At 37.2% G+C, this 14,802-nt stretch overlaps 3 protein-coding genes and 1 long non-coding RNA gene across 4 annotated transcripts; 3 read left to right on the top strand and 1 right to left on the bottom strand.

Moving 5' to 3' along the window:
• The first annotated feature begins 370 nt into the window (after positions 1 to 370).
• Positions 371 to 4,345, top strand: LOC133729475 (14-3-3-like protein D). The gene is made up of 7 exons (XM_062157013.1): positions 371 to 532; positions 842 to 1,148; positions 1,233 to 1,320; positions 2,022 to 2,131; positions 2,275 to 2,423; positions 3,867 to 3,922; positions 4,042 to 4,345. The coding sequence occupies exons 1-7, from the start codon at positions 469 to 471 to the stop codon at positions 4,042 to 4,044; spliced, it is 777 nt and encodes a 258-aa protein (XP_062012997.1). The 5' UTR covers positions 371 to 468; the 3' UTR covers positions 4,045 to 4,345.
• Positions 4,346 to 5,052: 707 nt separating this feature from the next.
• On the bottom strand, positions 5,053 to 6,803 carry LOC133729472 (uncharacterized). The gene is made up of 3 exons (XR_009856379.1): positions 6,444 to 6,803; positions 5,842 to 6,129; positions 5,053 to 5,641 (listed from the first exon to the last, which is right to left on the bottom strand). It is a non-coding gene; the product is annotated as an uncharacterized LOC133729472 (long non-coding RNA).
• Positions 6,804 to 6,933: 130 nt separating this feature from the next.
• Positions 6,934 to 7,808, top strand: LOC133729471 (olee1-like protein). The gene is made up of 2 exons (XM_062157005.1): positions 6,934 to 7,250; positions 7,332 to 7,808. The coding sequence occupies exons 1-2, from the start codon at positions 7,088 to 7,090 to the stop codon at positions 7,676 to 7,678; spliced, it is 510 nt and encodes a 169-aa protein (XP_062012989.1). The 5' UTR covers positions 6,934 to 7,087; the 3' UTR covers positions 7,679 to 7,808.
• Positions 7,809 to 10,453: 2,645 nt separating this feature from the next.
• On the top strand, positions 10,454 to 14,657 carry LOC133729469 (dihydroorotate dehydrogenase (quinone), mitochondrial). Its single transcript, XM_062157003.1, has 11 exons — positions 10,454 to 10,777; positions 11,006 to 11,085; positions 11,611 to 11,934; positions 12,124 to 12,379; positions 12,758 to 12,838; positions 12,925 to 13,032; positions 13,115 to 13,144; positions 13,642 to 13,779; positions 13,925 to 13,962; positions 14,079 to 14,178; positions 14,256 to 14,657. The coding sequence occupies exons 1-11, from the start codon at positions 10,631 to 10,633 to the stop codon at positions 14,328 to 14,330; spliced, it is 1,377 nt and encodes a 458-aa protein (XP_062012987.1). The 5' UTR covers positions 10,454 to 10,630; the 3' UTR covers positions 14,331 to 14,657.
• Positions 14,658 to 14,802: the final 145 nt, after the last annotated feature.

The raw sequence follows: 14,802 nt of genomic DNA, 5'->3' as shown, positions 1-14,802 counted from the left end.
TTAATGAAAATTCAACCGCATTCATGTAACCAAAAATAAAAATTACTTTCTTTACACTAGATCAGGATACGTTTACGGCTAAAATTTGTCTTTAAAAAAAAATGTTATCATTTAGCTCATATTCTTTCTATGGTCAAGGCCTCAAGGGTATCATTAACCTTTAATCCCCAACCTCCAATTTGCTACCCCGCCACAAATCCTTCTCCTCTTCGTGCAATACACGCGCTTCGCCTTTTCAACGAATATGAGCTCTCACGCGCCAAAAGGGGCGTGGCGGAGACATAAACCGGAGCCCTGCCCCCGTCGTGGCATAATAGAATTGGGTCCCATTCCTCACCCAACCTCATTCACATACCAAACAGTTTCTCCAGACCTTTTTACAAAAGAGAAAGAAAGGTTGAGAAAAGAGAGAGAGCTCACAGAGATAACCAAAAAAAAAAAAAAGGTTCAGAGTGAGTGAGATCGACCATGGCCGAGAGAGAGAACCACGTCTACACCGCCAAGCTCGCCGAGCAAGCCGAGCGCTACGACGGTACCCTTCTTCTCTCTCACTCTCACTCAGTTTTTTTTTTTTTTTTTTTGTGAAATCTGTTTGGTTTAGTGAGGAAATCAACGAGAGCAGAGAGCTTAACGGACTGTGAATTGGCTTTGGAATTTATTTATTTTTTATTTATTTTTTGTGATTTTTGTGATGAGAATCTGGACTAAGAACAGTGTTAGGCAGGAGAATCGAGATCTAGGCCTTTGATTTCTTAGTTTTTGAGCATTTTTAGAGCGAAATCTAGGCTAGGGTTAGGGTTTGAGGTTTTGAAGTTGTGTTTTTACTTTAATCTTTTGGCAGAAATGGTGGAGGCGATGACGAAAGTGGCGAAGCTTGACGTGGAGCTGACTATCGAGGAGCGGAATCTGCTGTCTGTGGGGTACAAGAACGTGATCGGAGCACGGAGGGCTTCTTGGAGGATACTGTCCTCGATTGAGCAGAAGGAGGAGAGCAAGGGGAATGAGCAGAATGTGAGCCGTATCAAGGAGTACAGGAACAAGGTGGAGACTGAGCTCTCCAGCATTTGCAGTGACATCATGAGGGTTATTGATGAGCATCTCCTTCCGTCTTGCTCGGCTTTCGAGTCCACTGTGTTCTTCTACAAAATGTGAGTGTGGTTTCAAGAAGGTTTTGTTTGGGGGTTTTGGTGTGTGGATTGGAGTTTTGAGTGGTTTGTTTTGTGTGATTGCAGGAAAGGAGATTACTATCGCTACTTGGCTGAGTTTAAGACTGGTGATGACAGGAAAGAGGTTGCTGATCAGTCAATGAAGGCTTATCAGGTATGCTGGAAAATGTTTAATTTGGTTTATCTGTTGTTTGTTTGTCAAAGGAGACTAGGATAAAGAAAGATGTCAAAAAGATGAACTCTTGGTTGCTTGAACAGGAAAGAGTAGAAACTTATATCTGATTTATATTATCCAAAACTAACTATACTTGGCTAAAGTTAATGTTGGTACTATCTAACACCAGGTTGTGTTGAAGATATTGCTTAGTTTCTTTTTACTTTATATGATGATTTTATCATAGTGGACAATCACATCCTAGATTTGATCGGGTGTTTCAAGTTGTGGAGGGCTGGGGGTATAGTCTTAGGTTAAGTTCTACATTGCAAGACTTGGCCTGTGTATGTAGGTATTCGTAACTGTTTAGTGATTGTGCTGTAGTGTGTATGTGCATTTTGAAAGTTATTATTGTTGGTCAAAGCAGTCCACTAATGAATCCTTGAGTGCGGGATCCCATCTAGGTCCCTGATATTTCTTGTTTTCCTTCAGGCTGTTTGCCTTGATTAGGATATACATATGACTCTTAATATTTATATTTTCAATGTGGGCGTATCAGAAAGTGTGGACGGCATTTGATATGGCTATACTGATTTTCTCCTCCTATACATAAACTGTCATTACTGTTTTTTAGATCGCGGTCCAAATGCACAAGTAATTGATTTGTCACTCAAACTGTCTCTCTGTTTATCTATTTCCAGGCAGCTTCTAGCAAAGCAGAGACTGATTTACCTCCCACACATCCCATCAGGCTGGGATTGGCCTTGAACTTCTCTGTCTTTTACTATGAAATCTTGAATTCTCCTGAAAGGTATGCGTTTCATTGTGATCAATATTCGTGCTATAGATTTTTCTTTTTAACTAGTTTATGTAATGTAATGTTTCGTTTGTTGACGGAAAGCAAAAGTAGAAGAAACGAAATTTACTTGGTTGTACATTGGTAACTTTTACCAGAGCCTGTCATCTTGCAAAGCAAGCCTTTGATGAAGCTATCTCCGAGCTGGATACTTTGAGTGAGGAGTCATACAAGGACAGCACCTTAATCATGCAACTCTTGAGGGACAACCTCACATTGTGGACCTCTGACATTCCGGAGGATGGAGGTAATTATAAGTTATTATAAGAGAAAGATTATTCTACCTTCTGCATTTGTATTGGTAGAGTTTCTCTCAAGTTGGATTTTATCTTATTTTCTTTTATCTTGAGGATGGTGGCTTTCTGGATTAATGTCATTTCATGCGGATGCATTAGTAAGGACTGGTTGTATCCTGTTTCAAGTCTTGGATGTTTATTAGTGACTTCAAATTTGGGGGTGTCTTTTGACAATTTATTAGATGGAGTAATGGTTGTCTGATGTGTTCCTATCTATTAAAGTCATATTTCGTTGAGTAATCCGGTTACTTATAGCTTCTAAATTTCACTTCATATCTTTTGTTGCACTGGTATGGTGCAGTTAAATGTCCTAATAATGGTAGTTGTCTTCAATTAAATGACACCAGCCTATTTGGATTTTTGCAAATTTCGATGACCCAAGTAGTAGTAGTCATTTGTATGCATTATTGTTTATTTTCATACTCTCGGGGTTTCCAGCCTGTATCACCTATGCAAGAGAGGGCATGGCCTTGCTAGCTCATGCGTGTAGAAAGCTATGTAATAATATGTTGATGTAGAAAGCTATGTAATAATATGTTGATAGTGATCAGATACCATTAGGTGATTTCTTGATACTTTTTCTGCGGAAGCCAAAAAGATATTTGCAGAGTTCAGAAACAGTAGAAGAGTTAACCAATATAAGTCTTTTGTTTTCTCATACATGTAACGTGGTTATGTAAAACACATCATTTTGATAGTGGTTTCAAACTATAAGATGATTCTTGATACTTTATCCGAGGAAACTTAAAAGATACTTCTAGAAATTGAAAAGATTACCAAAAGATTGTCCATAAGGTTTTTATGTAGCACATAAAAGAATTATAGTTGCAGAATTAAAAAGTAAAGAGTAATTATAGATAGAAGTAGAACTTAGAATCAAAATTGTTTGTTTTTTATGTAGCAAGGATGTGAATTCGTTATTAGGTTTGTCTCTTTTCTTTCCCAGCTTGATCCAGTAAGACCTTCAATGAACATTCTGATTAGATCACATCAAGTTGTTAAAGATACAGAGTGCTTTGATTCCTAATAGCCTCGTATGATAGAAATTTGGCCAATTATGTGGACGAATTTGATATTAATGGGTTGACATGATCTTTTTCAATTAGCCATAGGTTTATTTAAAGAATTTCTTTGTAATCCTGAACATATATGAGGTGGAATCACTGTATATGGGATTAATGCAGATTATGCATGTGGCATTAAGGGGTTGAGATATTATTGTCAAGATGCGTCTTGTTCGATCATGCTTTTGTTCTTATATCTTAGGTTGTATCGAACTTTGTTCCAAATTACCCTTGTCATTGACTCTATCTCCCGCTCCTGCTCTCCCTGTCTCCAGATTTTCTTAACGAGTTGATATCTGCATAATTCATTCATTTATTATTCTGCTGCAGTTGAAGAAGGGCAGAAGGCGGACAGCTCTGCAAAAACTGGAGGTGAAGATGCAGAGGTAGCTTTATTGCCCATCTAGCCACCATTTTGTTCTTTCATTTACAGCCATATCTAGCAATCATTTTTGTCATATTTAGAGGGTTTTTGACATCCTTATTTCCTTTTTTCTTTGGGCAGTGACTCGGCATGGACCATGGGTAGGACTTGTGTACTTTATGGATGAAGAAAACTTGCAGGGTCTACTCGTAGGCTGCTTTTATTTCTGATTTTTACAAACTTGATTCTAGTATCATTTGGCATTTGTAGTTTGACCTGTCACTGTAGCATTTGCAACCCTGAGTTCTCTTTCCATGTTGTTGACCTAATGTAAAGGTTTTTCTTCCACATATCATCCTTTTATTTGTTGAGGATGTGAGACTCCATTTAGTTGGAGACTTGGAGTTGGTTATCTGCTGAATGTGTGGCACTGTGGTGTTGTTCATTTAGGCTGCCCCCTTCTTTTTTCTCTTTTTCTTTTTTCTCAAGGCATGATACCAATATTTAATAGAACATCAAGAATCCACCCAATTAACTACCTTGTTTGCCCAAGGAAACTTCCCAGGAAATATTAGATTATAAGAAACTCATGTCAGTTATTTTCGCACTAGGCCACCAGTAAATGTGATTAGAAAATGCTTGTTGATCCCTTAAATGAAATAATGGCTCTAGTGGTCCAATGGTTAGATTAAACGTATATGAAAATTTTGAATAGAAATGGAGTTTTGCGTGGATTGACACATTGAGAGATGTCATGGGAGTGCAGGTGTAAAAAAATTGAGATACCGTGTTGATAAAAACTTTTTGATGAAACTTACAAGTTTTTTAAATGTTCAAACTCAAACAAAGAAAATTTACAAGACATGATATTTGTGCTTGTGTTCTTGCAGAAATATATCTCATATCATGATTATATTTCTGGTGGTTCATAGCATTTATCTTTACGGTATTCTTTTAATTCTTCTCAATCTTTGATCTTCTTTACTGATTTCGTGAGTCTAGAAAAAATTTAAATAAAGAAATTTGGAGTGTATATAATGATTTCTTCCGTAGTTCAGAGTGTCAATAGTAGTTTCTACTCGAAACTTCTTTTCCTGTATATTTAAACCCATTGTCTATGGTTACATTCTAAGGCAGATCATGACTTAGAAATAAACTAGAAAGTTCGCCTGAGCGATGCTGCGGATTTGTGTTTTTATAGGTGATAGAGTAGAAATTACAATCTTATAATGCTTGCCGAATATGCTATCGTTTTACATATCATAAAAGCCGGTTCACAAACTTCTTCACCAACTCATCCAAACTTAAGACTATTCTAACGTACATGCTTAAGAGAAGACAATTGGTAAGGAAACTGATGAGATATGTTCATTGGTTTAAAATGGTACTAACTTTGGAAGTAAGTTGTCCTTTCGCATCTCTGCTAGTCCCACATTTCTCATTGATGAAATTTACGAAATCTTTTAAATCTCAGCCTCCACCATACTCTTCACCATCCTTGTTGACCTTTGGAAAAAAAAAATTCAATGTCGGATATCAACTCACTCCATACTTGCACAGGATTTGCATTAGGCCATGTATTTATCCCTCTATACTCTCATTTTTCTTTTTAACATAATTTCCCTATCATATTTTGTCAATGTCAAAACAAATTGACCAAAATGTGTTCTCAACCACTGTCAGTGCTAAGATCAGTCCAATTGCTCCTCCAGAGAAGGATGCTACTGTGGAATCAACTTCACTGCAATTTGACAGAGAAGCACATCAATGAATGAAATTGGAAAAGACATTAGTATTAACATGATTAGCTTGATATCCACATATGGAACATGGTCAGTTTCCTAATGTGTGAAACTTAAGGATCCTGACCCTACTTCTTGATAGTTCTAAATCAGAAGATACTAAAATGAGAATAAAGTTGAACTGAAAAACAAAGCGTACCTGATAGGGTGCATGCATTAGTTATATTTCTCTTTGTCTAATTCTTCCATTATCAAATCTATGCATATATTCCTCCATTTCTGCCTTGTACAGATCACCAGCCTCTTCCACATTGCAAGTGGAATTAGATGCAAGAGAATACTTATGTGTGGCTGAAAATTCCAGCAGGTCCAGCCTATATATAATCTCCTCAATTTTGGCTGCACGGGACGAATATGCCACAGCCAACAATTCCATAGTCAAAGCTTTGTTTTCTTTTCTTCTTTCACGTTTGATCTTCAAAAGTATCTACACAATTGCAAAATACTAATTCAATGATGACTTTCCATCCATTAGATAAAAAAATGAACTCAACATACTATAAGAAACAGCAGACATAAGCTTTCATATTAAACTAAAATGGCATATATTGATAGTTCAAACACACAACCTGAAAGGTCTTTTAATTTAATTGTTACTGAAACAGCAATCAATTACTATCACTAAAGCTAGCTTTTTTCATATACTCATGTCTTTAACGAAAATTTTAAGCATTTTCTTCTATTTCTAATATAAAGCAACCCTCTGATCCAATATTTTCAAACTTGTCCTTCAATTTCTACCTACTGAATTCCTTCAATCTCTGCCTCTGCTTTCCTTCGATTTTCGTCTCCCTTTTCTTCTTCTCTTATATTTGTACTATCAAAAAGATGCTTCTCCTTCTCTCTCCGATCAGTCTAGTGATGTGAATTTCCCTCTTCTTCTTTGAGTTCTTTCGGTGCATGTCTCTCGCGGAAGACCCAAAAGACCTCTATCTATCTCCCAGTCTCTCTCACTCTATGAAAGTCGAATGGCAGCATTGTAATAAAGAAACAATGAGGGGCAAAAAAGTAAATCAATTTGAGAGTTTCTGTTCACGGGGAGCTAGCGCTTTAGTATAGGTAATGAGTAGTTTCTACTCATTAACAGTTTCTAAGGCAGATCGTGACTTAAGGAGCAAAAGAGCGAGTCAAAATAATTGTCTCAGCCACATATAAACAAGTAAGAAAATTACAATAGATATAGTGAGGTCTTAAACATAACAAGAAGGTATGAAGATGGGAACCTCAGACTAGTAACTACTAACAGAAATCCAAAACAAATCTTCCACAATCTACGTAGTCTTCTCCCTTATAAAAAGGAACCCTTCTTTCTCTAATATATAGTCCTCGATCCTCTGATTGATTTGATCTCCAAGCAATTTTAAACTAGCAGTAATTATTTAACAATGGCCAAGTCTAGTATTATCATCCTCGCTTCAGCCCTTTGCTTCTTGTCCTTCATCAACAACGCTTACAGCGAAGACAAGACAACACTCCAGATTGAAGGCGTAGTCTTTTGTGACAGCTGCCGCATCCAGTTCATCACCAGAATCAGCGAGCTTATACAAGGTTGGTATACATTAAGCTTAAATTAATCGAGCAAATATATCTTCAGTTTCTTACAATGCAAGCAACCATTCTCGATGGCAGGTGCAAAGGTGAAGTTGGAATGCAAGGACCGCGAAAGTGGTAGCATAACATACAGCAAGGAGGCCGAGACCAACGAGCAAGGAAGGTACTCAATTGAAGTGGATAGTGACCATGAGGAGGAGGATTGCGAGGTCGTCCTGGTGAGCAGCCCCAACGAGGACTGCAACGAGATTAACCACGACTTACACCAACAGACCAGCGCGAGGATTAGTCTCACAAAACACAATGGAATTGCCGGACCGGTGCGCATTCCGAACCCTCTTGGCTTCATGAAGAAGGAAGCTGCTCCTGAGTGCCCTGAGGTGCTCAAGGAGCTTGGACTCACCCCGGATGGCGACATCGAATAAGTTGTTATCAGTCGATCATTTCTTACATTATGAATAAGTGTACAGATTTAAGCTCCATGTGATTTATGTGTCGTTTACACACTTCGGATTATATTCTTCTGAAGAAATGATAATAAGCTCATTATCAAGAGATTTGCACAGGCATGTGCCTTGTTACTTGTTAGTACCAATTTGTTGAGCATCCCTAACTAACCTAGATGTTCTGCCGAATTATGAAGCTTGTAGCTCCGTCTTTTGAGTATGAGAATAAAATGAAAGATATGACTAATCATTTAGATTTTCAGAAAAATCCATGATAATTTAAGTGGTTATGCATCTCTAGTTTTGATGCCAAAATGAACTGGCCGTTGTTTCAGCCACCAATGGGAGAGAATAGACTTAAGGAGCTTCTTCAGGTTCATCTTCTATTTTAGGACTATAGAAGTGCTACTGGAGAAAGGATATGTGAAAGTGCTCCAGCAACAATATCAACTGAGGCTTCTTGACCGATAGTACACAAAGTTTGAAAGTTTCATGAGCTTCTTAAACCGGTACCGCCGTGAAGCGATGGTTTATGAACCCGTGGAAACCTAATTCTTTGCAAACCGTGTCAACACGACCACCCTTTTTTGGAAAATGAAAATGGGTGTTTTTATGGAAAATATGGGTCCTGAAATATCGAATCATTGTTTGGATGCTAAATATACTGTAGGACACGGATCAATATTTAAGGTCTGGATAACGGGTCATAACAAACAAAAGCTAGCACAAAGCAAATTCCCAAAAAATACGTAAGTTTTTCCTAATATAGAAAAATTCCTTCCTCTAATTAGTCTGCATGTAGCTATGCACTCGATCTTGTCCTCCTCTTGGTTGATATTCAACAAAACAAGAAAAATAAGCAAACGTTTAATTAACAATAATGACAAAACATAGTTCTACTAGGCTTGCTGCCTCTGCCGTTTGCTTCGTGTCCCTCCTCAAATTTGCTCACAGCTCCCAAGCTGATGCCGCCAGCAGGCTCCAGGTGGAGGGTATAGTTTTACTGGAAAGTTGGTTTAGTTTTTGTATTGTTCTCAAATGAGATTAATTTTTTGCCACATTGGTTTAATAGATGGATCAATGAAGTATTTCCTTATGCATGTAAAATAGTATGATATATTTTTTTTTTCCTATTTTTTTCTTATGGTGTTGAGTATAGATCCAACACAATACTTTGAGTTCTTTCAAATCCTAAGAGCTAAGCCCTAATTTTCAACTTATGCTCAAGTAATTTTATATATACTACGATATTAGCTGCAGATAGCAATGCCATTTTTATTTTATGGAGAATCAATTAGTCGAGTTTGAGCTTCATTATAATTCCATGCATGATGGCTAACCATAAAGAAAAAGGTTCTGTGTTCCTTGGCCGGCCACTGTGAGCAAACTGCAAAAGTGATTCGGAACTTTATATATATCACCTAATATTGCAGGATATTAATATAATGGCATATATTCGGAAATGATCGGTTGGAAGAAACCTGACAGATCGAGACCACTTTAAACTTAATGTGAATGGTTCTAGGAATGATAAAGGCCAGATAGATGCTGGTGGAGTTATTAGAAATATAGATGCTGGTGGAGTTATTAGAAATAATGAGGGTGTTTGGTGCAAAATAGATTAACACATGTAACCAAAAAAAAAAAAAAGATTCGGATTTCTTTGCCTGATCATAGATATGATGCCTGCCTTTCTGCCTTTCTGGTAATTGATCTGTATTGTGTTTGGGTGTGGAGGTGCCAATAATAAGCAAATGACGTACATATATATTGGAATGTATAAGTAATCTCGATCGATCAATATGCATGACTTGCACTCGCAACAATAAATTATCAGAAGTGTACTACAGAGTACAGACGTTTGAGGTGGCTGAGCCGCCTCACACCCGGCCCGGGCAAGCTTATGTACTGATCGCACCGTCGCAAGAGCGACTTCATGTACCACTACTTTATACAGAGAAAGTAAGTTATGACTTTATGTACAAACCAGTTGAGCTAAGTTAATTGAGTATTGTAATAGGTTTTGGGAATCATCTAACAACGAAAGATCATGAGTGAGCTTGACTTGTTTCTCTTACAAATCAAGTATTGACAATGTCAAATTTAATGCATACTTGAGTAAATAGTCGTGATTATTTAGATAATCATATATATGATTAATGGATGAACATGTATAAATGCTCTAGACTTCTATAGATCGAGTAAATCTCTAGTACATTATTCAAATTTGGAGACCTACTTCAACATGTGATACTAACAAAATTGTTAATTTTGTACTTTCTTATACAAATTTTGTTATCGTAAAAGAACAATCAAATAAAAAGACATTTAGCGATTTGGTATACAGCTCTCTATCATTTTTGTCTCAATATACTTAGGTCATCAAACGATATCTAGTTTATAACTTAATTTATTTTCTTCAAGAATTATCCTTGTATAATATTGATGAAATTAAACCGTTCTTTCTTGAACTATTGAACCGAAATGGTGAAATTTTAGACTTGTTTTGAAGATGAATTTTCACAATATTGACTTGTTAAAAAAAAAAGTTAATTTAAGTCATATTACGAGCATAATACACATGTATAGGAAGATTCCACGTCTACAATTTCATGTTTTCTCATTGAAAACTTTTTGCCTTTTTGAGATTCTTCTTTTTCAAGGTATATAAATAATTTTGTTTTCATGTATATAAAAAGGAAAAAGAACAAAAAAAAAAAAAATAATAAAATCTAAAAACCCGGTTGCCCATACGCCAAAAAAGCCAAAACCCATCTCTATGCTATTTACCGCTCCTTCAATAAGCCGCCGTCACCAGCAGCCGTGAACCCCCCTCCGTTCTTCTGTCCCTCCCAAAATATTCATCTTTCTCTCTCTGAATTCGAATCATCCAAACCAACCTTTCTGATTTCTCTCTCTGTATTTCAACTCATGGCGGCAAGGGCTTCAAGAAAATTACTGAGAGACTTTGTGCTGAGAAGAACAGCATGCACAGCTCCAATTGGAGCTGCCAGGCATTGCTCCTCTGCTGCACAAAACCCTCCAAAGATTCCAAAGATCCCTCATTTTTCCAAGAGGGTATGTTTTCTCTCATTGCCCCTCTTTGTGTTTTATGTAAAGGCTGCGTCTTTGTGATCACAGGAAGAAGAGTTAGGGGATTGGAATGTTGTTAGTTCCAGTTTCATGCAAACCCATTTCGCCAAAGTGGTGCCTTTTCATTGTTTTGTTTTAAGCTGTTTGGTGGTGGAAGAGTTGAGTGTGTTGTTTGGTTTCTGAAGTGGGTTGTGGTTGTTTTGAACTGTTTAGGGGTTGTTTACTGCAGCCACCTTGGGGTTGGTTATTGCTGGAGGAGCTTATGCAAGCACTGTAGATGAAGCAACTTTCTGGTACCTCTTTTATGTCTTTGACTACAACTTCTCTGCTTTTGTGTGCAATTACTGTACTTTAATATTTGTATGTATTTCACCACAAAGTATGAGCATAACCCATGTTGATTAAGGAAAACCTTTGATGACTTGAGAACCGAGTGGTGTGGGTTTGTTGGTGATTGGTGAATAATGTTAAAACTTCCATTGCCACCTAGAAACATTGGGAGTAATATGCTTGATTGTGGAATCGTAATTTAATTTTGAGATGTCTCGGATGCTAAGAGAGAATAGCCTGTAATGCATGTTATTATCAGTGAGAGTGTGGTGTGCAGCCTCTAAGGGTTTAACAAGACACCTAAATCTGGATTTTCATTATGTTTTGAGGTTTCTGTAGTTTTGCCTGTGTGCACTTATTTATATTTATTTTGCAGAAAATATATAAGCCTGATTTGTCAGTTTGTTCAATGGCCTAACTGTTATAAAATATTGAAGTTTAAGTTTAGTTATACATGTTGCTAATTTTTGGATATCAAAATTTTGAAGTGGATGGCTATTCTCAGCTACCAAACTTGTGAATCCGTTCTTTGCTCTTCTGGATCCAGAGGTTGCTCATAGACTGGGAGTCTCAGCCGCAGCACGTGGTTGGGTTCCTAGGGAGAAGAGACCAGATCCACCTAATTTAGGCCTAGAAGTTTGGGGAAGGAAGTTCTCAAACCCTATAGGTCTAGCTGCTGGCTTTGATAAGAATGCCGAGGCTGTTGATGGCTTACTTGGTTTAGGATTTGGCTTTGTAGAGATTGGCTCTGTAACCCCTGTTCCACAGGAGGGTAATCTAAAGCCTCGTATCTTCAGATTGCGTGATGAAGGGTAAGAGCATTAGTTTCTTCTTCTTATTTTTTTTTATCTTATTCTGTTGTTCTGATATGGCATGTGTGAACACAAATTTTCTCTTCACTTTTGGAAGGTGGTGAATGTTCTTTGGATTCTGAAAATTTGACGTCTAATAATTTTTTTTTCTGACTTATGTGCCATCAATCTACTTGATTTTGTATGCAGAGCTATCATCAATCGATGTGGCTTTAATAGTGAAGGAATTATTGCCGTTGCAAAGCGGTTGGGAATCCAGCATGGTAAGAGGATGTTGGATGAAACTTCAAATACTTCATCTTCGTCAGCTGATGAAGCCAAAACTGGAGGAAAATCTGGCCCTGGCATACTGGGCGTGAATCTTGGAAAAAATAAGACAAGCGAAGATGCTGCTTCAGATTATGTACAAGGGGTTCATTCCTTGTCCCAGTATGCCGATTACTTGGTAGGTTCTTCTCTACTGATTCACCTTGCATAGTAATTTATCTGGTTAGGGATACTGTGCTGCTTTGCAACTAAAGACAAGTTTATTCCCAATAGTTTGAACATGTATTTTGGTTTCTAAGTCAAAACATGGATGTTCTGCCATACAAGCAAGTCTAGGGAAAACAAAGAAAACAAAAAAAGTGACCCTTCAACAGTCGTGAAGTAATTTGGTAAAAGCTGTTGAAGTAGTCAGAAATTTACATATTTTCATTATGTCCAAAAGAATGCAATTCAAGTTTTTGGTAATGATCCACAAACAGCACTTTGGTGTCTCCATAACTCTCGAGTTTAATCCTGTGGTGTTAATTTGACTGTTTATCTGCTTATCCCCTTGTAGGTGATTAATGTTTCATCACCCAACACCCCCGGGTTACGTATGCTTCAAGGAAGAAAGCAGTTAAAGGACCTTGTGAAGAAGGTATGGAGCTCAAAGAATGGTTCCCCTTTTGTTCAATATCGTTGTTCACAAAACTAGTGCAAAATGTAACACTTTCTGTTATGAAGGTACAAGCTGCTCGTGATGAAATGCAATGGGGTGAAGAGGGCCCTCCTCCATTGCTCGTGAAAATTGCTCCAGATTTGTCTAAAGAAGATCTTGAAGATATTGCTGCAGTATGTATATATATGCTTGTAATTGATTACTTCTTTTCTCCTTAAGATGGTGCTCTCATGGTTTTCTTCTGTATGGATATAGGTGGCCCTTGCCCTTCGCTTGGACGGATTGGTATGTTTCCTTTTAAACAGAAACTTAATGAGTACCCTTGTTTGGCATATATGCTCTATCATGCCTATCAAAATGTGAATATTACTTGCTTTTTGCACTATTAGGCTGCCAACTCTGTGAAGTAATAAAATTATAAAAGACTTCTTTACTGCTTAGATGTTGCTGTTGACGCGTGGTTTATTAAAATCAAAGTTTATCTGCATAATAGATACTTTATTATAAACATCTCAAGAATTTGTTGTCTTTGATCACCCCCTTGAGATTTCTGAGAAATGGGGGAAAAAGGAAAAAGCTTTTTCTTTGGCATATGTTAAGAAGAATGGCCAATTACTCAACTTATGAGAAAGATGGAAAAATTGGCTACATTATCCCATGCTGTGAAATGATGACTATAGGGTATTCTATATGTTACTGATGAGTTTATAATTTCAGTATGTGGGGTTTATTCTTGAAATTTTGTTTATTGCAAGTTAAAAATTTGTTTAATTTGTTTCTAGATTATATCAAACACAACTGTTTCAAGACCAGAGTCTGTTAGTAGAAACCCAGTGGCTTCTGAAGCTGGTGGCTTGAGTGGGAAACCACTATTTGATACCTCTACCAGACTCTTAAAGGATATGTACCTGTTGACAAGGGTACGTTGGCTTTTCGTATAACTTGTTATTCATGATGTTTACACTGAGGTAGAGTGTACATAGAACTTGAGATAGCTTTTTGGTTCATTTTGAATATATGAATCAGAGCTCGTAACTTTTTGACTTGTTATCTGTTATCAATCAGGGGAAGATTCCTTTAGTAGGGTGTGGGGGTATTAGTAGGTAAGATGAGAACATTCCTTTATTAGTATTTTTTTTTTCAGTGACATCTCTATTCAGGGTTAGTGGTACTTTAGTTTTCGTATACTAATCTTTATCTGTTTACGCCATTGATTTAGTGGCGAGGATGCTTATCGAAAAATACGAGCTGGAGCAACTCTTGTTCAGCTTTATACAGCGTTTGCCTATGGGGGGCCTGCTCTCATTCCCCAGATAAAGGTATTTTCTGATGCTCACATGAACCTTAATTTCTTCTGATGTCAAAATGTGCTTAGTCTCATCTCTTCTTTCTTTAGGCTGAATTGACCGAATGCTTAGAAAGAGATGGCTTCAAAACCGTTGTTGAAGCAGTTGGTGCAGATTGCAGATGACAGCCCCCTTTCGCCCCACTTAAATTCAGGAGTTGGCCGAATGTGCTTTAGGAAGGAAGCAAATTTTCACATGGCATGGTGTAAATTATGGTTTTAAATTGTTTATCATCCTTCTTTTGGGATCAACGGGGGAGTCAGGAATGTTTGAGAGATTAGAAGAGATAATTTCGGAGTAAATTGAAGAGGCATTCCTTTGTTTGTAGTTTTGTACTATATAATATGAATGCTGATTTTAGTTGTAGCAAATGAAACAAAAATTCTGTTGCTGAATATTATTAAAAGCTTCTCTAACAAAAGCTCCAGTTATTATTGGTGGAGACGTGCTAACACATCATGGCCGAGAGGTAAACAAATTGTAGACAATAATTTCCCCTGGTTATCTAGGTATGTGCAATAGCAAATTACCATCTTAGTTTTTCTGGTCAAAAAACATTAACATTTTCAGATTTTCCTGACAAGAACCAAGAAGGTT

The sequence above is a fragment of the Rosa rugosa genome, chromosome 2 (genome assembly GCF_958449725.1).
Source record: "Rosa rugosa chromosome 2, drRosRugo1.1, whole genome shotgun sequence".
Lineage (NCBI taxonomy): Eukaryota > Viridiplantae > Streptophyta > Magnoliopsida > Rosales > Rosaceae > Rosa > Rosa rugosa.
The sequence above is the reverse complement of the archived record's forward strand: the minus strand, read 5'-3'. Positions and strand labels throughout refer to the sequence as shown.